General features: G+C 42.3%; 1 protein-coding gene across 1 annotated transcript; it reads left to right on the top strand.

Annotated features, from left to right (window-relative positions):
* Positions 1-4,917: 4,917 nt before the first annotated feature.
* Positions 4,918-14,953, top strand: LOC311493612 (uncharacterized protein; the record flags this gene model as incomplete). Its single annotated transcript, XM_084552346.1, has 2 exons — positions 4,918-6,342; positions 13,532-14,953. The coding sequence occupies 2 exons, from the start codon at positions 4,918-4,920 to the stop codon at positions 14,951-14,953; spliced, it is 2,847 nt and encodes a 948-aa protein (XP_084408472.1).
* Positions 14,954-24,059: the final 9,106 nt, after the last annotated feature.

Here is a 24,059-nt window from a genome sequence, read left to right as displayed (position 1 = left end):
CTGGTTGTAGCCAGGTGCTAGCTATCTCGGTATCTCGGCTATCTGTTAACGGCCATGGAATTCACATTCACTCACTTGCAGCTGCTAAACATTTCAGAACCTGGTTTTGACGCCAGGTGTATCGTCCTTGGGAAAGACTAGCCCTATAAGCTGTCGGAATATGGATAAGCGTACATACACAAGTGCACAGTGGACAGACAGCATCCTCACCTAACCACTGGTTTAGGTTCTGGGGAGTTGGCAGCACATCATAAGTAGCCCCTATCATAAATCTAATCCTTCTGGCCTCCATGCTCCACAACTCTCTCCACTTCACCTTCCTTTTCTCTACACTCTCTCAGTTCACCCATTGACCCTGCTTAGCCTGCGACACTGCCTTAGAGCATCTTACTGCTTCCTCTTGTTTCTGTACCTCTTCCACTACCATCTTTCTCTTTTCTACTACTGATGCCTTGCTCCACAGAGGATTCCCTGCGCACAGCCCTAGGCCTCCACGCCCTTGCTGTACGTGGGCTGTGATATCCCTATGCCTAAAGGCTGCCTGTGCTTGATGGACTGCCTCTTTTGGGTTCCACTTCCTTCCTGTTTTAACCATGGGTGCTGCACCCCAAAGCCCTCCCTGCAGCTTTCTATTAGCCCCATATTAGAAGTGTCAGACTGACAGTGTTTATGGTGTTGGTGTAAAGTTGGCTACGGCCAACAGTAGTTTGTGTTCAAGCCTCAGTTACTTTACAGAAAAGCCTCCGTAGCTTTTTTTTGTGCGACACGTTACAATATGTATTCAGGTTAAGAACACAGATTTAATTGTGGCAAAGCATTACTTCCTACTGTGTTTTTATGTGTGATATCATCTACTGGTCGTCGTTAACTCGAATTTTACCATATCGTAGTTGACTTTAAAAAAGTTGAAGTTGTTCAACACCTTGTACCCGCCCTTATCGCTGTTGTACTAATCACAATGCAACATGTTAAATGTTGGCTCTTTCAGGTTCCCCGTGATTGAGCTGACTCAGATCCCAGATACAAGGATGCATGCTGCATTATTTGAAGAGAACATACCTTTGCAAATATTTTTAAAATAAAACAAATAAAATGTAACCGCTGTAACCGCTTCTTCTCTAACTGCTTATTCCTGTTAAGGGTCGCATGGTCTGCTGGAGCCTATCCCAGTTGTCATTGGGCGAGAGGCAGGGGTACACCCTGGAGAGGTCGCCAGTCTATTGCAGGGAGAGACAGACAACCATTCACACTCACACCTACGGCCAATTTAGAATCACCAATGAACATAACCAGCATGTCAGCTAACCACGCAGACACAGCGAGAACATGCAAACTACACACAGAAAGGCCCAGTCAGCCCATGGATTCGACTCCTGGACCTTCTCGATGTGAGGCATCAGTGCTAACCACCTCGCCACTTTGCCGCCCTAAAATGAAACAAAAGAAAAAAACAACGTCTTTTACTTCACCCATGAATCCTTGTGCAATCGTTTCTTTCCAGATATTCCTGGCTAAAACACTGCAGCTCCTATTCACAACAGCCAATTATTAAGGCCAGTTTATTATTATACCAAGTGTATGGACATTGTTATGAACCAAAATAGATGGTTTTGTAACTCAAACAAAAAAAACTCCACCAAAAAGACATGCAAGATAACAGGTGTGTTTATGGATGGCAGTGGCACTAATAGGCCATCAGTCATTTTAGTTTCCATAGTTTTTTCCACCCCAAACCACCCCCGTACCCAACCCCCTGCCTGCGCAGAGGATCTGCAAACAGGATGTGCGTCAACTCTTTCAGAGACGGAGGATTAGGAAGGCTCCAGGACCCGATGGAGTGTCTCCGTCCTGCCTGAAAGTCTGTGTTGACCAGCTGGCTCCCATCTTCACCCAGATCTTCAACAACTCCCTGGAGCTGTGTGAGGTCCCCTCCCGCCTCAAATGCTCCACTATCATCCCGGTTCCCAAGAAGTCCCCTGTCACAGGATTAAACGACTACAGACCAATTGCCCCGACGTCTGTGGTCATGAAATCCTTTGAACGACTGGTGCTGTCCCATCTGAAGGACATCAGGAATCCACTGCTAGACCCCCTGCAGTTTTCCTATAGAGCAAACAGCTCAGTAGATGATGCAGTCTACATGGCTCTTCACTACATCCTGCACCACCTAGACTCTGCAGGGATCTACGCACGGGTCCTATTTGTGGACTTCAGCTCTGTGTTCAACACCATTGTCTCAGAGCTCCTCCACCACAAACTGTCCCAGCTCACCGTGCCCCCCTCCATCTGTCAGTGGATTACCAGTTTCCTGACTGTCAGGAGGCAGCAGGTGAAACTGGGTAACTTCACATCCAGCTCCCGGTCCCTCAGCACTGGCGCCCCCCAGGGATGTGTTCTCTCCCCACTGCTCTTCTCTCTTTACACTACTGACTGCACCTCAAGGGACCCTTCTGTGAAACTCCTGAAGTTTGCAGACGACACCACCGTCATTGGACTCATCCGGGACGGAAGGGAAGTGGAACAGCTGGTCCTCCGGTGCAGTCAGAACCACCTGGAGCTAAACCCGCTCAAAACTGTGGAGATGACAGTGGACTTCAGGAAGAGACCCCCATCAACCCCTCCTCTCATAATCCTCAATAGGACAGTCCCTACAGTAGACTCATTCAGGTTCCTAGGGTCCACAATTTCACGGGGCCTGAAGTGGACCTCCCACATAGACTCTGTAAGGAAGAAGGCCCAGCAGAGGCTGTACTTTCTGCATCAGCTCAGGAAGTTCAACCTGCCTCAGGAGCTGCTGATCATCTTCTACACTGCAATAATCCAGTCTGCCCTGATCACGTCCATCACGGTCTGGTTCATTGGTACTGACCTTCCCTCCATCCAGGACCTTTGCCGGTCCAGGGTCAGGAAGCGGGCCAGTAAAATCTCCACAGACCCCTCACACACTGGTCACAGTCTGTTTAGACTCCTCCCCTCAGGCCGGCGTTACAGAGCACTGTACGGCAAAACCACCCACCACAAGGACAGTTTCTTCCCCCATTGCTCTGATGAACTCTGAGCAGACACAGAGTGTGAGACCATTCACATGAACAATAAACTATAACTCTGCACTACTGTATATATACTGAACAAAACCCTGGTTTGGTGTATATATCTGCTCTCATTCTATATTTTTTGTGTACAGATTGAGATTTATTTTATTTTATTTTATTTAATTTTTTCTTCACTTATTTAAATTCCGTGTCTTTCTGTACAAGAGAGCAAAGTTACCCGAGTCAATTCCCTGTATGTGCTTGGCCAATAAAGCTGATTCTGATTCTGATATTTACATTTAAAACAACATCATCAATTTGAATAGCTTGTATGCATGATTGTCATGTAATGTAATGTTGACATTGGCATTGATATTGGTATCAGATGATAAGGTAGGTTTATAAATGGCAGTGGCACGGCCTCCCTACTCACTGTAACTGGCACACGTTTAAAATAAAAACATAAATATATGAAACTGTGTGTTGTTTGAATAGCTTAGTATTGGTAAAGTAAGTAATCGGACAAAAAAAAAAAAAAGCATTAATTTCCAACCCCTTATTCAAAAACAGAGCTCACAGAGCAGAAAGTGCATAAACAGGTTGCTCCTTGAACATCTCTGAGCTGTTAAAATAATCATTTAAAAAATGATTAATTCAATCATTTTAAAAAAAAATCTGTACAGTCTGGAGTTTGCCTCATAAGGATAGTTCAGCATGTTTCAGCTAATCAACGAAATCACTTAATTCAAGCTGTAACAGCCAGTGTTTTACATGGGGCATCACCAGTTTACGCCACACGGCGGCGCCTCCTTTGTTTTCATCGCTTAGTTCAGCAGGTGTCACTCTTCTTACATCCGTCTCTTTTTTTTTTTTGACTTCCTCCATCTCCGTAATGTGGACGCTGGTGAAGGATACAAGCCACGAACGTTTTATTATCTGTTATTATATTTTGTAATATGCCGTGAGACGCCTTGCTACTTCATGTTGAAGCATACTACTAGCAAACGTGGCTAAGCTTCTCTCCAACTTCACGTTACAAAGCCAGCAATCATTAAACTTACATCTTGCCCATTTCCCAAGTTGACAATGAGGTTCATGTGACAGGAGAAGTCTCGAATCCAAAAGGCATAAATACATATTGCTAACAAACGCTACGTGACAAAAAAAATCTCCCCGCTTCGCCTGCGCCGTACGACCGTGCCATACCTGGTGCAGCAACAACTTACAAACCAGGCTGAACACTGGATTCCACTACCAGGTCTCATTTGTCGTTTAATTTCGGCGTACTGCACCTTGGATGACTTAGGTTGTACTGATTTCTCCGCCATGTTTCAAAACAACGGTCTCTCAGATGGTCTTTCCTCTACGTCCGCTTCGCGCTCAACTCAACTTTTTTTTATACAACAAACATCTCCGTGGCATAATAATCGTACGACACAATGAATCGATAATGAAATTCGCTGCCAACTCTTAATAATCGAATTTTATCGATTTTATCGATTCGTTTCTTCAGCCCTATTTTTGATGTTCAGTATTTTTACAAACTGAAGGACCTAAATGCTTAGTAGAAGAGAATCAAAAGAGATTCAAATGTTAAAATATGAGCGACACATGACTGAACAAGGAAACAGGAAATGAGAATATTGACCTGAGTAAAACATCATGGCACCATCTGTTGAAGACGCTTTTACACTGCAGCTTTACTGACAGGAAATAATTCTCAAGACTGAGGTAAAGGAAACTGAAAGTAGATTGAGACCGAGCTCAGATGCCATTACAGGGTGTACGATCTCTGCTGGATAAAACGTATTTGGAGGATTTTAAGAGGAAAAGTGAAGAGACTGTATATTGGTGAGTCCTGCTATTGAAACTACTTCAGTCACAAATGGCTGAGAAAGTTGCTCTTTTTGAAAGTTTTCTGAGCTGCCATGTGTGTTCAGAGACTTTCAGAGATCCTGTGTCTCTGAGCTGCAACCACAACTTCTGTTCAAGCTGCCTGCAGAAATTCTGGGAACAAGCTAAAAACAAAAACTGTCCTATTTGTAAAAGAAAGTCCTCAAAAAATTATCTTGAGGTGAACTTCAGACTGAAGGAACTGGCTGACTCCTTTGCTGGAAGACAGAAATCTGGATCATCTGAGACAGAAAAGGGCAAAGAGAAGTCATTAATGGTGGTTTGCAGTGAACACAAAGAAGAACCTAAATTGTTCTGTGAGGATGAGCAGAGAGCTGTGTGTCCTGTCTGTGAGTTTTCTCTCCACCACAATCACAAAGTGGTTCCTATAGAACAAGCAGTCAGTGACCTGAAGGAGCAGCTGAATTCTGACTTAAAGTCTCTGCAGGACAAGAGGAACAAATACAAACAAGTGGAGGAAACATACAATGATGTGATTCAACACTCCAAGAAGCAGCTGCTGTCCACAGAGAGGCAGATCAGAGCAGAGTTCAACAAGCTCCACCAGTTCCTGAAAGAGGAAGAGGAGTCCAGACTGGCAGCTCTGAGGGAGGAAGAGGAGCAGAAGGAGAAGACTGTCAGCAGAGAGATGAAGAGGATTCAGGAACAGATCTCCTCTCTGTCAGACAGTATCTCTGCTGTTGAAGAAGAGCTGCAGAAACACCAGGTGCCATTCCTCAGCAGTTATAAAGACACTCAGACCAGAGCCAGAGCCCAGTGCTCACTGTCAGATCCACAGCTGGTCTCAGGAGCACTGATAGATGTGGCCAAACACCTGGGCAACCTGTCCTTCAGAGTCTGGGAGAAGATGGAGGAGAAGATGAAGGAGAATGTCCACTTCAGTCCTGTCATTCTGGACCCAAACACTGCAAACCGCTGGCTCTATCTGTCTGATGATCTGAACAGGGTGAGACGTGGAGACACAAAGCAGCAGCTTCCTGACAATCCAGAGAGATTCACTAAGTATATCAGTGTTCTGGGCTCTGAGGGCTTCAGCTCAGGGAAACACAGCTGGGAGGTGGAGGTGGGAGATCATCCTGAGTGGAATATTGGTTTAGCTACAGAGTCAGTTGACAGGAAGGGAGAGAGATCTGCTTCACCAAAATATGGAATCTGGTGTTTATCGCATTGCAGTGGAAAATACACTAATGGTGCTGGTAGAACTGTGAGAGTGAAGAAGAGTCTCCAGAGGATCAGAGTCAAGCTGGACTATAACAGGGGGAAGGTGTCCTTCTACAACTCTGAAGACAAGCCTCTCATCTACACTCACAGAGACACTTTCACTCAGAAACTCTTCCCATATTTTTATATTGGTGAAGCTGGTTCTGCCAAAACGTCTGATATCAAAATCAGAAAGTGAGATTTCTCTGTGATGTTCAGAGATGTTTGTTTTTCTGTGACAATCATTCCAGGTTCATTTGTCTGTAAAGTCATCATCACACAACAGTGATAGTTTCCACTGAAAGACTTTTTCATTCTGCTTGAAGGTAGGTTGTAATTTTAAATGAACTATTTCAAATGTATAAATTTGAAAATGTAGACCTCAACATTTGTTCTCAATCAAAACATTAACAGTCACTTCTGAATTCAGTGTGTTTAGATTTAATTAGAACAAGTACATCTCTTTTGTCTGTAAGATTTTCTTCCTCTTCTGACGAGTTATGAAATAATAGTTCACACAATCCTTTTTCTCACGTCCCTCCATTTCATACATGGTTCATTGGTTCATCTAGTGGGTATATGGTGGTACTACAGAAAACAAACAGTACCGTTGTTTTCCACTAACAGAGAGCTTTACAACAATGTACCACACTCTTTGTTGACTCATTTCATTGTGGAATTAGATGCACGGCAGCCATATGGAGGAAATAACTATATTTTTATAGATTCTATCATGTGCACAATGATAGAATATGATGACATACAAGCTAAATAAAACAATAACTGGTTTTCACTCGTGATGGTTACTTGATCAACATACTGCTGCTGGCAGGCAAGAAAGCCATCGCGAGGAACTGGGGAAACACCACAGACGAAAGATCAATGGATAACAATTGTGGATGAAATTTTCTTAATGGAAAAATTGACACACATACTAGGGCTTCAGCAAGCACAACTGGACAGAAAATGGGAAAAATGGACCCTATGCAAGACTCAAAACCATGATACTGGACTGGAATAATAACGGATGGATATAATAATCTGCAAGACTTTAAAATATTATGTACTCCCCAGGCAGCTTCTGTTTAGTTTGTTTGTATTTGTTTTGTTGTTGCAATAATTTGTTAATAAAAATCTAAATCTTAAAAAAAAACAATAACTGGTTTATTTTGTGTGCATAAACCAGTGGGTAGGTGAGGATGCTGCCTTCCTACTGTGTGTATGTACACTTAGTCATATTCTGACAGGTCGTAGGGTTAGTTTTTCCCAGGCACGATACACCTGGTGTCACAACCAGGTTCTGAAATGTTTAGCAGCTGCAACTGAGGAAAAATGATTAAAAGTAAATTCAATGGCTGCTAACAAAGAGAATAGACAGATCATGATTGTACGGGAGGGACAAAAGGTTAGACCAGGGCTATTCAATTAATTGGGAACTGGGGCCAGCTCATGAAACTGAGGCAAACTAAGGGGCCAGAGAATAAAAGTAATCATGGTAACAAATAAAGAAATTACAACAACATACTGAAGGAGTCAATGTATTCTATTTTGTAAATGCAGAACAACATATGCACAAATGGTTACCACCTCCCTGAAAAATAAATAAGGGACACCTCATTGGCAAGGCCAGCCGACCCGACTGCCTTCACCCTTCCCTGCGTGGTGAAGTTTTAGCTTTTTTTTGTGTGTGAAGCGATTTCTGAACTATTTGACTCAAACCTGAATTATTTAATTAGATGCATATTTTTGAGTGATATGAACACGTGCAAAACAAATTACTATTGAACAATTTATTTTTAATACAAAATAACAAAATTAACAGAAACTTGTCCTGCTTAACTTAAAACTATATAAATTAATATAAAACAATAGAAAGCAGAACATTCCTCTTGTAAAAGTGCAATAAAAAAAGTTCAAACATAAAGTGTGAGTAAAAGTTGTTTGCTTTGTTGTCTTCTGGTATCATCTTCGCAAACAACAGTACCTCGACCAATGAGATGAGCGGGATTCCCATTGTCAGCTCATTGGTCACAGAGCAGGAGACGGCCTGGGAATAAGTTTAACGTAAATTTTCACATAAAGCGCCCTGTTGTTCATTCATTCCATTGACATGTTACACACTATTTTTGATTCTCACGGTAATACGGGACAAAGTGCGTCCTGTTTCAGCTCAATACGGGATGCATACTTTTGTTTCTAAATAAGGAACAATTCTGTTTTTCAAGGGACGGTTGGCAACCCTCTTCATATGGACAGCTACTGAACAAATTTTTTTTTAAAGTAGAGCGAGATATTTTGTCTTGTTAGCCAACCTTCGTGCTTGAAAGAAGTCAGAGCGGTCAGAGCCAGGCGTATATAGAGTCAGCACTCGGAGAGCGTTGCACTCGAACGCGAACGGCGACTTTGATTGGTCATGTGCGGCCCCTCAAAATATAGGTCAGACTTAAACGTGTGCATACCACCTCCTACTACACGAGAGAATGTACAATTAGCCATAGTTAGGGTTGCAAAGGGGTGGAAAATTTCCGGTAAATTTCCAGAAACTTTCCATGGGAAGTTAAACTGGGGAATTTTGGAAATATTCCAAATTAGAAACTTTCCATGGGAATTATGGGAATTATGGGAATTTATGGGAATTTATGGGAATTATGGGATGACAATTGATGTATAAATTCTTGTATGGTTACAGAAAACCGTCTTGCAGGAGTCAGAAGAAACAGCATCAAATTTGAGGTAGCTACCACCATAATTAGCTAGCCTCTTAAATGGTCAATGAAATGAAAAATAGCTTTCATTTAGCACCTAACTCACCAGATAGTTAGCTACTGTATTAATACATTTTTATTTAATATTTGCAAGTTAAACATTAATAACGTTATAGATCAAATATATTTACCCCATGATATTATCAAAACTTACTTGACTTTATATAGTCCGCGGGCTCAAATGTGTGGCTTCAATAGTCTTGTGCTTTGAGCTCAAAAGTGTGGCCTCCAGGCTTCAAGAAATCACCTGTGCATGTGATGGAGGAATGCACAGTGCATGTAGGGGGCGTGGCCTCAATAGCCCTGCAGTAAGCAGTGTGCTGTGTGCATGTGATTGAGGAGTGTACTTGCATTAAATCTGGTTGTTTTAGCCAAGACTATGCTACAATATATTCCCCCCAACTATATTTAAGTTCCCTGTTAAGGGCCAACCTTCAATTTTGTAAATTTTTTATTTATTCCTGTTTATTCCCATATATTCCCGTTAATTCCCATATATTCCCGTTAATTCCCATGGAAAATTTCCAACTTTGAAAATTCCCGGAATTTTGCAACCCTAGCCATAGTCATGGGCTGTATTAGACTATCCATATGTAATTACTACACAACACTGTAAGGGCCGGTACAAAATTCCTCTGGGGCCGGACCAGCCTGGGATTAGCCTATTGAGGATCAGGCATAATGCAGCACCGCTAAGGGTAGGAGGAGCCTGGGAGATGAGGGCTGACTTAAACGAGCAGCTATTTATTCCAACTGAGATACACTATATTACCAAAAGTATTCGCTCACCCATTCAAATGATCAGAATCAGGTGTTCTAATCACTTGGCCTGGCCCCAGGTGTATAAATTCAAGCACTCAGGCATGCAGACTGTGAAACAAGACATTTGTGAAAGAATGGGCCGCTCTCAGGAGCTCAGTGAATTCCAGCGTGGAACTGTCATAGGATGCCACTTGTGCAACAAATCCAGTCGTGAAATTTCCTCGCTCCTAAATATTCCACAGTCAACTGTCAGCTCTATTATAACAAAATGGAAGCGTTTGGGAAAAACAGCAACTCAGCCACGAAGTGGTAGGCCACGTAAAGTGACGGAGAGGGGTCAGCAGATGCTGAAGCGCATAGTGCAAAGAGGTCGCCGACTTTCTGCACAGTCAATTGCTACAGAGCTACAAACTTCATGTGACCTTCAGATTAGCCCAAGTACAGTACGCAGAGAGCTTCATGGAATGGGTTTCCATGGCCGAGCAGCTGCAGCCAAGCCACACATCACCAAGTGCAATGCAAGGCGTCGGATGCAATGGTGTAAAGCACGCCGCCACTGGCCTCTAGAGCAGTGGAGACGCGTTCTCTGGAGTGATGAATCACGCTTTTCCATCTGGCAATCTGATGGACGAGTCTGGGTTTGGAGGTTGCCAGGAGAACGGTACATTTCAGATTGCATTGTGCCAACTGTGAAATTTGGTGGAGGAGGAATTATGGTATGGGGTTGTTTTTCAGGAGCTGGGCTTGGCCCCTTAGTTCCAGTGAAAGGAACATTGAATGCTTCAGGATACCAAAACATTTTGGACAATTCCATGCTCCCAACCTTGTGGGAACAGTTTGGAGCGGGCCCCTTCCTCTTCCAACATGACTGTGCACCAGTGCACAAAGCAAGGTCCATAAAGACGTGGATGACAGAGTCTGGTGTGGATGAACTTGACTGGCCTGCACAGAGTCCTGACCTGAACCCGATAGAACACCTTTGGGATGAATTAGAGCGGAGACTGAGAGCCAGGCCTTCTCGACCAACATCAGTGTGTGACCTCACCAATGCGCTTTTGGAAGAATGGTCAAAAATTCCTATAAACACTCTCCTCAACCTTGTGGACAGTCTTCCCAGAAGAGTTGAAGCTGTAATAGCTGCAAAAGGTGGACCGACATCATATTGAATTCTATGAGTTAGGAATGGGACGGCACTTCAGTTCATAGAATGAGTAAAGGCAGGTGAGCGAATACTTTTGGTAATATAGTGTAGTTAGCACCCGGCTACAACCAGATCTGCCCACCTCCACCAGCCGCACACAGAACCTCCATCCATTCTGCTCTGCATCTGCTGCCAACTCTGCATATTTAGCTCTCTTACGCTCATTAGCCTCCTCAACTCTATTTTCCCACCGGACAATAAGTTCAATGAAATAGACTACCTTCTCTGGCTCAGGCCACAACAGCAGATCTGACCATAGCCAGGTGCTATCTCGGTTGGAGTAACTGGCTGCTCATTTAAGTCCACCCTTACCTCCCAGGCTCCTCCTACTCTTGGCTGCCCTGTGTTATGCCTGATGCTCACTAGTCTAGCCTTTTCACCCTCCCGTACAAACTTGATGTGTCTATTCTCTTTGTTAGCAGCCATGGACTTTACTTTAAACCGCTTTTCCTCACTTGCAGCTGCTAAACATTTCAGTACCTGGTTGTGACGCCAGGTGTATCGTCCTTAGGAAAGACTAACCCTACAACCTGTCAGAACATGACTAAGTGTACATACACACAGTGGACAGGCACCATCCTCACCTACCCACTGGTTTAGGTTCTGGGGAGTTGGCAGCACATCATAAGTAGCCCCTATCATGAATCTAATCCTGCTGGCCTCCATGCTCCACACCTCTCTCCACTTCAACTTCCTTTTCTCCACACTCTCCCAGTTCACCCATTGACCCTGCTTAGCCTGCGACACTGCCTTAGTGCATCTTACTGCTTCCTCTTGATTATGTATCTCTTCCACTACCATCTTTCTCTTTTCTACTACTGATGCCTTGCTCCACAGAGGTTTCCCTGCACACAGCCTTAGGCCTCCACATCCTTTCTGTACGTGGCCTGTGATATCCCTATGCCTAAGGGCTGCCTGTGCTTGATGGACTGCCTCTTTTGGGTTCAACTTCCTTCCTGTTTTAACCATGGGTGCTGCACTCCTAAGCCCTTCCTGCAGCTTTCCTCCACCTACCACCCATTTTGAAGCCCTAATAATGACCTCCATTGCCGTTGTAAAAGCTAGTGGAGAGATTGTACACCCTCCTATCATGCTACCTCCAGCCTGATTAGCTTATGTGCTTATGTTCAGTTCTGTTGTGTTCTATAAGCCCCATATTAGAAGTTTTAGACTGACAGTGTTTATGGTGTTGGTGTGGGCTACGGCCAACAGTAGTTTCTATTCAAGTCTCAGTTACTTTACAGAAAAGCCTCCATAGCTTCTATTATGTGAGACGCTACAATATGTATTCAGGTTAAGAACACAGATTTAATTGTTGCAAAGCATTACTTCCTACTGTGTTTTTATGTGTGACATCATCAACATGTCGTCGTTGACTCCACTTTTACCACATATTAGTCGACTTTAAAAAAAAAAATTGGAAGTTGTTCCAACTCCTAGTACCCGCCCTTATCGCTGCTGTGCTAATCACAGTGCCACATGTTAAATGCTGGCTCTGTCAGGTTCCCCATGATTGAACTGACTAAGATCCCAGATACAAGGATGCATGCTGCATTATTATTTCAAGCGAACATATACTTGCAAACATTTTTAAAGTAAAACAAAAAGAAATGAAACAAATAAATCAAAAAACAATGTCATTTACTTCACCCATGAATCCTTGTACAGTTGTATCTTTCCAGATAATTCTGGCTAAAACACTGCAGTTCCTATTCACAATAGCCAACTACTGAGGCCAGTATATTATTATACCAACTGTATGGACATTGTTATGAGCCAAAATGGATCGTTTTGTAACTCGACAACAAAACTCCACCTAAAACACAAGACATGCAAAATAATAGGTATGTTTATGGATGACAGTGGCACTAATAGGCCTTCAGTCATTTTAGTTTCTACATTTACATTTAAAATAAACATCAATCTGAATAGCTTGTATGCATGATTGTCATGTAATGTAATGTTGATGTTGGCATTGATATTGGTATCAGATGATAAGGTAGGTTTATAAATGGCAGTGGCACGGCCTCCCTACTCACTGTAACTGGAACATGTTTAAAATAAAAACATGAATATATGAACCTGTGTGTTGTTTGAATAGCTTAGTATTGAATGCACATTTATACATGGCACTAGGCCCAGTTTAATATAAAACAATATTTTAATCAGTAATAGGAGGTCCCTGATCCATCTCTGTATCAGCTTGAAGACCCCGGCTTCAAAGAATTTGATATTAAATCATAACATGTGATATTAAAGACATTTCTTAATGTGACTAAAGCACAAACCTCATTTTTAATGTTTATTTTTAGTTTTATAAACTGCAGGACCTGAATACTTTGTAAAAGAGAATCAAAAGAGATTAAAATGTTAAAATGTGAGCGACACACAACTAAACAAGGAAACAGGAAATGAGAATATTGACCTGAGTAAAACATGATGGCACCATCTGTTGCAGACGCTTTTACACTGCAGCTTTAGTGACAGGAAGTAATTCTCAAGACTGAGGTAAAGGAAACTGAAAGCAGATTGAGACCGAGCTCAGACGCCATTACAGGGTGTACGATCTCTGCTGGAAAAAAACGTACTTGAACAATTTTAAGAAGAAAAATGAAGAGACTGTATATTGGTGAGTCCTGCTATTGAAACTACTTCAGTCACAAATGGCTGAGAAAGTTGCTCTTCTTGAAAGCTTTCTGAGCTGCCATGTGTGTTCAGAGACTTTCAGAGATCCTGTGTCTCTGAGCTGCAACCACAACTTCTGTTCAAGCTGCCTGCAGAAATTCTGGGAACAAGCTAAAAACAAAAACTGTCCTATTTGTAAAAGAAGATCCTCAAAAGATCATCTTGGGGTGAACTTTGGACTGAAGGAACTGGCTGACTCCTTTGCTGGAAGACAGAAATCTGGATCATCTGAGACAGAAAAGGGCAAAGAGAAGTCATTAATGGTGGTTTGTAGTGAACACGAAGAAGAACCTAAATTGTTCTGTGAGGATGAGCAGAGAGCTGTGTGTCCTGTCTGTGAGTTTTCTCTCCACCACAATCACAAAGTGGTTTCTATAGAACAAGCAGTCAGTGACCTGAAGGAGCAGCTGAAATCTGACTTAAAGTCTCTGCAGGACAAGAGGAAGAAATACAAACAAGTGGAGGAAACATACAATGAGGTGATTCAACACTCCAAGAAGCAGCTGCTGTCCACAGAGAGGCAGATCAGAGCAGAGTTCAACAAGCTCCACCAGTTCCTGAGAGAGGAAGAGGAGTCCAGACTGGCAGCTCTGAGGGAGGAAGAGGAGCAGAAGGAGAAGACTGTCAGCAGAGAGATGAAGAGGATTCAGGAGCAGATCTCCTCTCTGTCAGACAGTATCTCTGCTGTTGAAGAAGAGCTGCAGAAACACCAGGTGCCATTCCTCAGCAGTTATAAAGACACTCAGACCAGAGCCAGAGCCCAGTGCTCACTGTCAGATCCACAGCTGGTCTCAGGAGCACTGATAGATGTGGCCAAACACCTGGGCAACCTGTCCTTCAGAGTCTGGGAGAAGATGGAGGAGAAGGTCCACTTCAGTCCTGTCATTCTGGACCCAAACAGTGCACACCCCTGGCACTATCTGTCTGATGATCTGACCAGTGTGAGATGTGGAGACACAGAGCAGCAGCTTCCTGACAATCCAGAGAGATTCTCTAAGTATACCAGTGTTCTGGGCTCTGAGGGCTTCAGCTCAGGGAAACACAGCTGGGAGGTGGAGGTGGGAGATCATCCTGTCTGGAATGTTGGTTTAGCTAAAGAGTCAGTTGACAGGAAGGAAAAGTGTCTTGCTTCACCAAAACATGGAATCTGGTGTTTATGGCATGGTGATGGAGAATACACGAATGGTGTTAGTCAGACTGTGATAGTGAAGAATCCTCTCCAGAGGATCAGAATCCAGCTGGACTATGACGGGGGGGAGGTGTCCTTCTACAACTCTGAAGACTTGACTCTCATCTACACTCACAGAGACACTTTCACTGAGAAACTCTTCCCATATTTTAATATTGGTGAAGCTGGTTCGGCCAAAACCTCTGATATCAAAATCAGAAAGTGAGATTTCTCTGTGATGTTCAGAGATGTTTGTTTTTCTGTGACAATCATTCCAGGTTCATTTCTCTGTGAAGTCATCATCACACAACAGTGATAGTTTCCACTGAAAGACTTTTTCATTCTGCTTGAAGGTAGGTTGTAATTTTAAATGAATTATTTCAAATGTAGAAAATTAAAAATGTAGACCTCAACATTTGTTCTCATTTAAAACATTAACAGTCACTTTTGAATTCAGAGTCTGTTCAGATTTGATTAGAACAAGTACATGACTTTTGTCTGAAAGATTTGGTTCCTCTCCTGATGAGTTATTTTATTCTTTAACATGTTCTAATGAGATTTTCAGTGGTTCAGTGAATCTAAAATCATTGTGTCTGATTGATTGTTCTTATTTTATTCTACAGCAGAACTGATTTCTTTTCTTGGCTCACAGAAACTGTTAATCCAACTGTCTGAAATGAATTATGTGGTGTGGTTGCCATCAATGATTTAGTTGTTTTTAGTTTGTGTAGGATGTAACTTGATGTTTTTGATATTCTGCTCATGTTTAATGGATTCTAACAGAATACTGTAATCTGAATGATGCTCTCTTGGCTTCTAACAAACATGGTCAGTGTGTCCAGTCAGTTCTTCTCATGTAATTAACTTCCTGTAATTAGGTCAGAAAACAGAGTGTGTGGTGTTTTTGTGCTAATGTCTCTAAAAGACTAGGCTTTAAAAGAAGCAGCTGTGGAACCCCTGCTAAAGAAACCAAATCTAGACACTTCAGTTCTCTCTAATTATAGACCCATCTCAAAGCTTCCATTCATATCTAAAATCTTAGAGAAAACGGTACTTGTACAGCTGCAGTCCTTTCTGGAAGTACATGGCATTCTTGACATCTTTCAGTCTGGTTTTAAAGCTATACACAGCACTGAGTCTGCACTTTTAAAGGTTTTTAATGATCTTTTATTAATTACTGACTCCGGTGACTCTGCCATTCTTATGCTTTTAGACCTTACTGCGGCTTTTGACACAGTTGACCACACTATTCTCATTTCCCATCTTGAGCACTGTGTGGGTATCAGGGATGCTGCCTTGGAATGGTTCCGGTTATATCTGTCTGAGAGATGCTTTTCAGTAAGGCTTGGTGACTCTGCATCGTCGTCTGCCCCCTTGTCTTGCGGAGTCCCCCAAGGTTCTATTCTTGGGCCCATCCTCTTCTCCTTATACATGCTCCCCCTTGGTTTAATTTTTAAAAAACATGGCATCTCCTACCATTTTTATGCGGACGACTCCCAAATCTACCTGCCGCTTAAGAGAAATGATAAGAGCTCTCTGATACCCTTACCATACCTGTCAAGTTTTGGATTTGAAAATAAGGGAAATTTTCCGGCGCCCGCCGCGAGCAGTCCCACCACCCCAACCAAGCTCCAGTATCCCTTACATTTTAAGACAAGTGTAGGCTACAAGAAAGCTAAAATCACCACTTGTCAACTACTTATAAACTACAATTGGCTTTATGCACAGCTGCACTACTTCCTGAACTTCAGCCTGCTCCTTTGTTGTCCTGTCTGCTATTATTGGACAAATTGATTAATCCAGGTGTGCCTGACCTCAGTAGTCACGACAACAATAATCAGACACACAGGATTAATCAGATTTACATGAGGGTTTTGGTTTTTTGGCAGGAGGAGTGCCTTCTCTGTCGTGGCGTCCATCATCCATCTCTGTTTTTTTCTTTTTTTTTTTCTCGCGCTGTCAGTCATCTATCGTCACACACTAACCTCGCGACGACCGCCACCCACAGTACCTGTAGTCGGCTACTGCAGGTGGCAGTTATCGCGAGGCTAGTGACATAGCTCAGACTGGGGATGGTTTTTTTTTTTTTTTTTTTTACTCGGCCCGGCCTGGGGTATTATTATTTTTTAATAACGCAGGTTAAAATACGGGAGATTTACGGGAAAATACTAATACGGGAGGACGGCGGGAAAGAAGGGTAAAATACGGGACTTTCCCGGCCAAAACGGGATACTTGACAGGTATGACCCTTACTTGAATGCCTTAAAGACTTTAAGGCATGGATGGCTTGTAACTTTAAATGAAGAAAAAACTGAGGTTATGGTGTTTGGTCCCAGTCGCACCTGTGGTGTCTCTTATATAGACCTGGGCTCCCTGCAGCCATATGTAAAACAAATAGTCACTAACCTTGGTGTAAAAATGGACAGTGTTTTTAAACTTGATAAACAGATAAACTCAATAGTTAAAACTAGCTTCTATCATCTGAGGCTTTTATCTAAAATTAAATCTGTTGTATCTTTTAATGATTTTGAGTATAAAATAAAACTGAAGTGATGGTGTTCAGTCCCGGTGGCCCCAGCAAACCACCTCCTGTTGATTTGGGCCCCTTGGTGGGTTACAGGAAGCAAATAGTCACAAACTTGGGTTTTAGGATGGATAGTGATTTTAAACTTGATCGGCAAATTGGTGCAATAGTAAAGTCCAGCTTCTTTCACCTTAGGCAGCTGGCAAAGGTGAAGCCTTTCCTTGCACGTAAGCATTTTGAAACAGTAATCCACGCCTTCATTACTTCGCGGCTGGATTACTGTAACGCACTTTATCTTGGAGTCAGCCAATCCTCCCTCGCACGTCTCCAGTTGGTTCAAAATGCTGCCGCTCGCCTTTTAACTGGAGCACGTAAGAGGGAGCACATTACTCCCATTTTAGCCTCTCTCCATTGGCTGCCTGTGCATTTTAGAGTCCATTTTAAGATTCTTTTATTTGTTTTTAAATCTTTAAATGGTCTCGCCCCGCCTTACCTCTCTGAGCTGCTCCATCCTTACACTCCTGCCCGGTGCCTCAGGTCAGCTGATCAGCTGCTCCTGGAGGTACCAAGGGCCAAACGGAGGCTCAGAGGGGATAGAGCCTTTTCTGTTGCCGGTCCTAAATTATGGAACGATCTCCCCCTACACATCAGACAAGCCCCTTCGCTGTCCATTTTTAAAACACATCTTAAGACCCATTTTTATTCTTTGGCCTTTAACACAGCATGAGACCCTGTTTTCTGTTCTGTTTTATTATTATTTTAATACTGTTTATCATTTATTATTGTTTTTATATTGTTTTTATTGCTTTTATATTGTCTCTTATGTTTGATGTCTTATATTTTATGTTGTATTTTATGTATAGCACTTTGTGTCAGCCACAGCTGTTTTAAAGGGCTTTATAAATAAAGTTGAGTTGAGTTGAGTTGAGTTGAGTTGAGTGCTTGATTCATGCTTTTATCTCGACCCATTTGGACTACTGTAATGCACTTTACACTGGCATTAACCAGGCCTCTCTCGCTCGCCTGCAGTTAGTCCAAAACGCGGCTGCTCGTCTCTTAACAGGAACTCGTAAGCATGACCACATTACCCCCATTCTTGCCTCCCTCCACTGGCTCCCTGTCCATTTTAGAATAAATTTTAAAATTTTATTATTTGTTTTTAAGTCACTAAATGGTTTGGCACCTCAGTATATCGCCGACCTTATACATGTCTATATCCCACCAAGAGCATTGAGATCTGCTGATAAACTGCGTCTTGTTGTGCCAAAAAGTAGGCAAAAGGCCAGGGGGGACCGTGCTTTTTTAGTGGTAGCTCCTAAGTTATGGAATGAGCTACCCACCCATGTTAAAATGGCCCCCACCCTGGATACTTTTAAATCTCACCTAAAAGCTAATTTTTACTCCTTGGCTTTTAATACAGCATGAGAATTGTGTGGCCTCTGTCTGTCTTTTTACTGTAATTTTGTGTTTTTCAGTGTTTTATTCAGATCTTATGGTTTTTCTTATTGCTTTCATATGTTTTTAATTTATTGTATTAACTTTTACTTTCTTTATTTTACTGTTGTGTATCTGTTGTGCAGCACTTTGGTAACCTTGTTGTTTTAAAAATGTGCTATACAAATAAAGTGGATTGGATTGGATTGAAAACTATAAATACAACTGTCCAAGTGTGTTTTGTTCAAACTGTATTTGTTTGTTACTAATTTGCATATGTTGGTTAAAAAGAAGAGGATTGTAAATATGAGGGACAGTTGAAATAACAGTTCACACAATCCTTTTTCTCACGTCCCTGAGCCTCAGTTTCATACATGGTCCTTTGCTTCTATCTAGTGGGTATATGGCGGTACTACAGAAAACAAACAATATGCCACACTCCTTGCTGACTCTTGTCACTGGAGTTGGATGCACGACCGCCAGTTTTGTTATTTTTATACATTCTATAATGTGCACAATGATGGAATTTGATGACGTACAGGTTAAATAAAATTTCTAAACGTTGAATTGTGTGCACCTCCTGTAGTGGGAATCAGTAGTGTAACACCCCTCTCATTTACCTATGGGGCGGGGCCTGTGTTACTACGGTATTCCCCGTTTTTATGCTTCTAAATAAAATATGAATATTTGAATGAAACTCATCAGTTATATGTCAATTTTAATTTCAAAATGAATAAAAGAAAATTAAATCATTTAGGGCCATCAAAATGTCCGTCTTCATTTTCTGAAGTAGAAACACAAGCTAAATTCCTAGTCTACTGGTTGTTTCAGGTCAATTTAGCATTAGCTTGAATCAACCGAACACATTTATACAGAGCAAAGAGCAACTTAATCACATACAAAGCTAGGCAGTTTGGAGTACCAGTTCGGTTTTACACTGTTCCGCTTTGTTACAGTTTTCAAAACATTCACATGCTCGTAATTACCTCTCGCTTGGTCACAACGTTCTTCACAGCAGGTAAGTGACCGTTCACCATAAAAATAAAAACTCTGGGCCAACAAATCACTCCAGCGTTTACTGGACAAGGTAACTCGCGTTTCTCTTCTTCTCGATCTGGTCACTGGACCCACAACATCCCGCTATCTCCCGCCCTCTCTCCACCTCAGGCTGCCCTGCGATTGGCCGGAGTCACCGGAGCTTTACACAATAACATCAAAGACGTTAGTGATAGACAACTCACCGATGAACGATAAAGCAGTGATTCTACATAACATACAATGACTCCTATCTCACAAACACTACCTAAATCAACATTTAACTCTTGTTTTTATATGACATGACATAACTTAGTTTAACATCACTTCTTTTACACTTTTAATTTTTTCTATATTTTAACCATATTTATGAATTTTTACACTCTTCAGTACATAATGAACTTCCATGAATTATGAATCTATTTATTATCAAATTAAATGAATTGCTTTAGGAAGGGCTGCTGTCTGGTAGCCTGGCTTTGTTTTTTGGTTTAAATGAGAGGCGTCATGTTTGGAGATGAAACAACACTGCATCATTCCAGCATCAGAACCTCATCCCTCCATCAAACATGGGGGTGCTAATGTCCTGGTTTGGGCCTGTTCTGCTGCATCTGGACCAGGACGGCTTGTCATCGTTGATGGACCAATGAATTCTGAATTCTACCAGTGAACTCTAAAAGAAAATGTCAGGACATCTGTCCATGAGCTGAATGTGAAGAGAAACTGGGTCATGCAGCAAGACAACGAGAACCAAGAACACAAGTGGTTCTACAAAAGAACGGTTAAAGAAGAACAAGATGAATGTTTAGGAACGGCCAAGTCAAAGTCCTGACCTTAATCCAATAGAAATGTTGTGGAAGGACCTGAAGCAAGCAGTTGATGTGAGGAAACCCACCAACATCTCAGAACTGAAGTGGTTCTGTTCTGAGGAATGGGCTAAAATTCCTCCAAGCTGCTGTAGACCACTGATCAGCAGTTACCAGAAACAGTAGCGGTTTTAGGCACGGGCGAACCGGGCAGCCGCCCGGGGCGGCATTTTTTCGTTACACAAGGGGGGCGGCACGAGCAGTTGGAAAAAAAATTAAAAAAATAAACAAATAAATCTGCGCCGCTACGTGGTTTTCTATTATCTGTCATATCTGTGTAGGGAATTGGCAAATTGTCGCCCCCTGCAGCTGCAGTCGCCCCTACTGCTGAGAAGGTGCCATGCACAGAAGCTGTGCGTGAGAAAGGAAAAGGGGAGGGGGGCGCGGGGGACAGTTCACCTCTGGGTCTCTCCCAAATTGAACGGACGGGGGGGTCCACTGTATAAAAATAAAAGTTAGTAACACCTTCACTTTCTTCCATGTAACGCACATTTCATTCATAATATAATAAATACAGGCCTATAATTCATGCACGTTTGGTTTTTATGAATTGTGTGAAATGGCCAAATAAAAATAGGTAATTATGTGGTCACCAAGGTGAATTGGTTTAGTCTTGACTTCTGGTCGTGAGTGACAGCGTTGGAGGATGGAAATCTGTTGATTGTCGAGTGTCAAATAAACGCAGAGATGGACAGAAACAGGAAAGATAAAAGGTATGTTCTCTCTGTAAGATTACAGTATCATATGTCATGAATGAAGGGCTAATGTTAACTGGTGCTATACGTTTGTTAGCCTTTTTACTATGATGCTTGCTTATACAACAGTAATTCGTCTTAACAAACACCAGATGTAATTTCACCATAAGATTGTGCTTTGCAACAAAACTGTTACAAGTTCAGTTATTATTTATTTCCACCACGTTGGGTCCTGTAATTAGCCAACGAAATTTTATATCTGTAGGTAGTTTCAAAGATGAACATTTGCCATTTGCTACAACTCTATTTCATGTCAAAACATAGTTTAACCAACCAAAAGTGTGCCAAGCATAGAATTGGAGGCAGTAACCAAGGAGCTAATGGTTCCTCCCTGAAAGATAGATTAATATAGCGTCTAATGACAGACACTTTGAGTCTAAGGGCATATTTATTTAAATTTGCAATTCATGGATGCTCTTTTCTTTAAGCGCGCGCGTGCCGGGGGGGGGGGGGGGGGGGGCGCTCGGAGGTGGTCTCGCCCGGGGCGCAATTCACTGTAGAACCGCCACTGACCAGAAACATTTAGTTACAAGGAGGTCACAGCAGATAGAGTGCTCTGAGGATGAGAGAAGTGATCCAGTAAACACAGATCTGTCCATGGGTGACTCTGTCATAGTTAACTTTTCAACCAAACACAGGAGCGTCCGTTACATTGGCATGACTGAGAAAGTTGAGGATGACAAAATACTGGTACAATTTCTCAGAAGAATCCAGGGAAACATGAAAGAGTGGGAGAGACCCACGTTTGCTGTAAAGGAAAATGATGTGGCACATGTTCCTATAGGTGATGTGGTGAAGAAGCTGCCTCAACCTAAAAGGCCTGGAAGAACCACACGGAGAGAGCAACTCTTCATCTTTCCCTGTAACCTTCAGGGCTGGAATGTGGAGTAGGCCTAGTTGTAGAGAATGAGAGCTGATGTTCTTCCTGTGTTGTGGGTCCCAGGCTTTTCTATCTGGCTTTAATGGTCCTGTGTTCTGACTGGTTCTAATCTTGTATCTGTCATTTGAATGTTAATTAAAACATTTTGAATTATATTATGTTGTACTTGATTTTGTTTAGAGTTACTTTCAAATGTTTAGGGAAAAAAATGTGCTTAATTGACCAATCCCCACTTCTAAATGTTACAACATGTGTTGTTATGCTAGTTTCAGAGCGGAAAAAGTAAGTGAATCACTTTACCCCAAGCTGGTTCACTTTACCCCCTTGATTTCTCTGGTGTGTCTCAGTGAAGCTGGGGTAAAGTGAGACACAAGACCACTTTTTAAAAAAACATATTTTCACTGCCCTTCATCCTGAATACATTCTGATAATTTCCATTGATAGGAAACATCCTGAATTAGTGGAAAATGTGTAAATTTTACTGATATATCATTTTAGCTCGCTTAGAGGGGAGCAAATGTAAAACATGTCTCACTTTACCCCGTTATACCGTACTGGAAACAAAGGTTCAGTCATGGATATGAATAAAGGAATAATTTTCTTGAATAGATACATTTAAAAAGCACAATATTTCACTTTCATTTTTTTGATTTAGTTTTCTTTGTCTATGTTCACAACTTGTTGTTTTGAGTAATTTTTATAGAAAAATGCAGAAAACTCTGAGGGGTGAAAATACTTTTAAGCAGCGCTGTAGTTGTGGTTTTGAGAAGGTGTTTGCTTCATGCCTTCTTCCTGTCACATAGTTTCAGTCCTACCTTAAGCAGTCCTGGTTGAAAAGCACAGCGTTTCTATTGGTAGCTGGACAAAGTTGAACCTGATGTGGTAAAGAGGTGAGTTTTTTTGTTCCCTTTCTAGGGAACTGCATCTGTTGGTTTGTCATGGCGATAACGTTCCTCTCCAAGTCCATTTGTTTCCTGACTTGCAGTTCACATTTTCACCACAGAGTGTCAGTGTTTATGAACAGGTGCTTCTTCAGGACCCCATCAGCTTGACGCTCCAGGTTCAGTTTAACATCTGTCGCCGTGGACATCTGTTTGTAACTTTGTGACTTACCAATAAAAACGAATGAACAAAACCTCATCCTAACTTTTCATGTGAGTAAAATTAAAAGCGGTTAAATTGGTTTAACTCGGTTTTTATTTATTGTTCAGTGTTTGGCGTCGGCATCAAGAGCGCTGGCGAAGAAAGCAGCTGTTGTTCCCGATGCTAATGCTGCAGCCTCGCTTCGTGCGTCTCTTGACCTCTGTGTGAATGTCTCAGTGTGTCACCAGCAGCGATGACAAATGTCTTTGTTCAGTGCTCGGGCGCGCACACACAAACGAGTGTAGAATGGATGGAGAGAGACACGGCTCCTGTCCTTTACGCACACATCCATCCAGTGACTCTGGGATGGACAGCAGCGATTACTTTTATTTTGCATTGCTGGTGGTTTAGAAGATTCTGTTTTCTGCAAGCTATGATTCTTTGCATCCCATCTTAATAAAATCACGAACATATCCATGCCCTAGTGTCACGTGAATCTCCCCTGTGAGACAGAGAGTGTCTTCTCTTTCTCCGTCCTCTCGACTCGCCAGAACGCGTGCCAGACTTTGGTGCGTAATGGACATGGATCCATCTTTCCTCCTCCTCCTCCTCCTCCTCCTCCTCCTCCTCCTCCGTGCAGTGTTCCCTACATGCTGGGTTGTCTCCAGAACCCGGAGAGAGGAGGAGACAAAGAGAAGGAACGATGACAATAGAGCGGTTTAGTCTCATCTGAGAGACAGGCTCGCCAGTTCGTG

This window comes from Chelon labrosus, assembly GCF_963514085.1.
Source record: "Chelon labrosus genome assembly, chromosome: 9".
NCBI classification, from domain to species: domain Eukaryota; kingdom Metazoa; phylum Chordata; class Actinopteri; order Mugiliformes; family Mugilidae; genus Chelon; species Chelon labrosus.
This window is presented reverse-complemented; position numbering and strand designations above follow the sequence as displayed.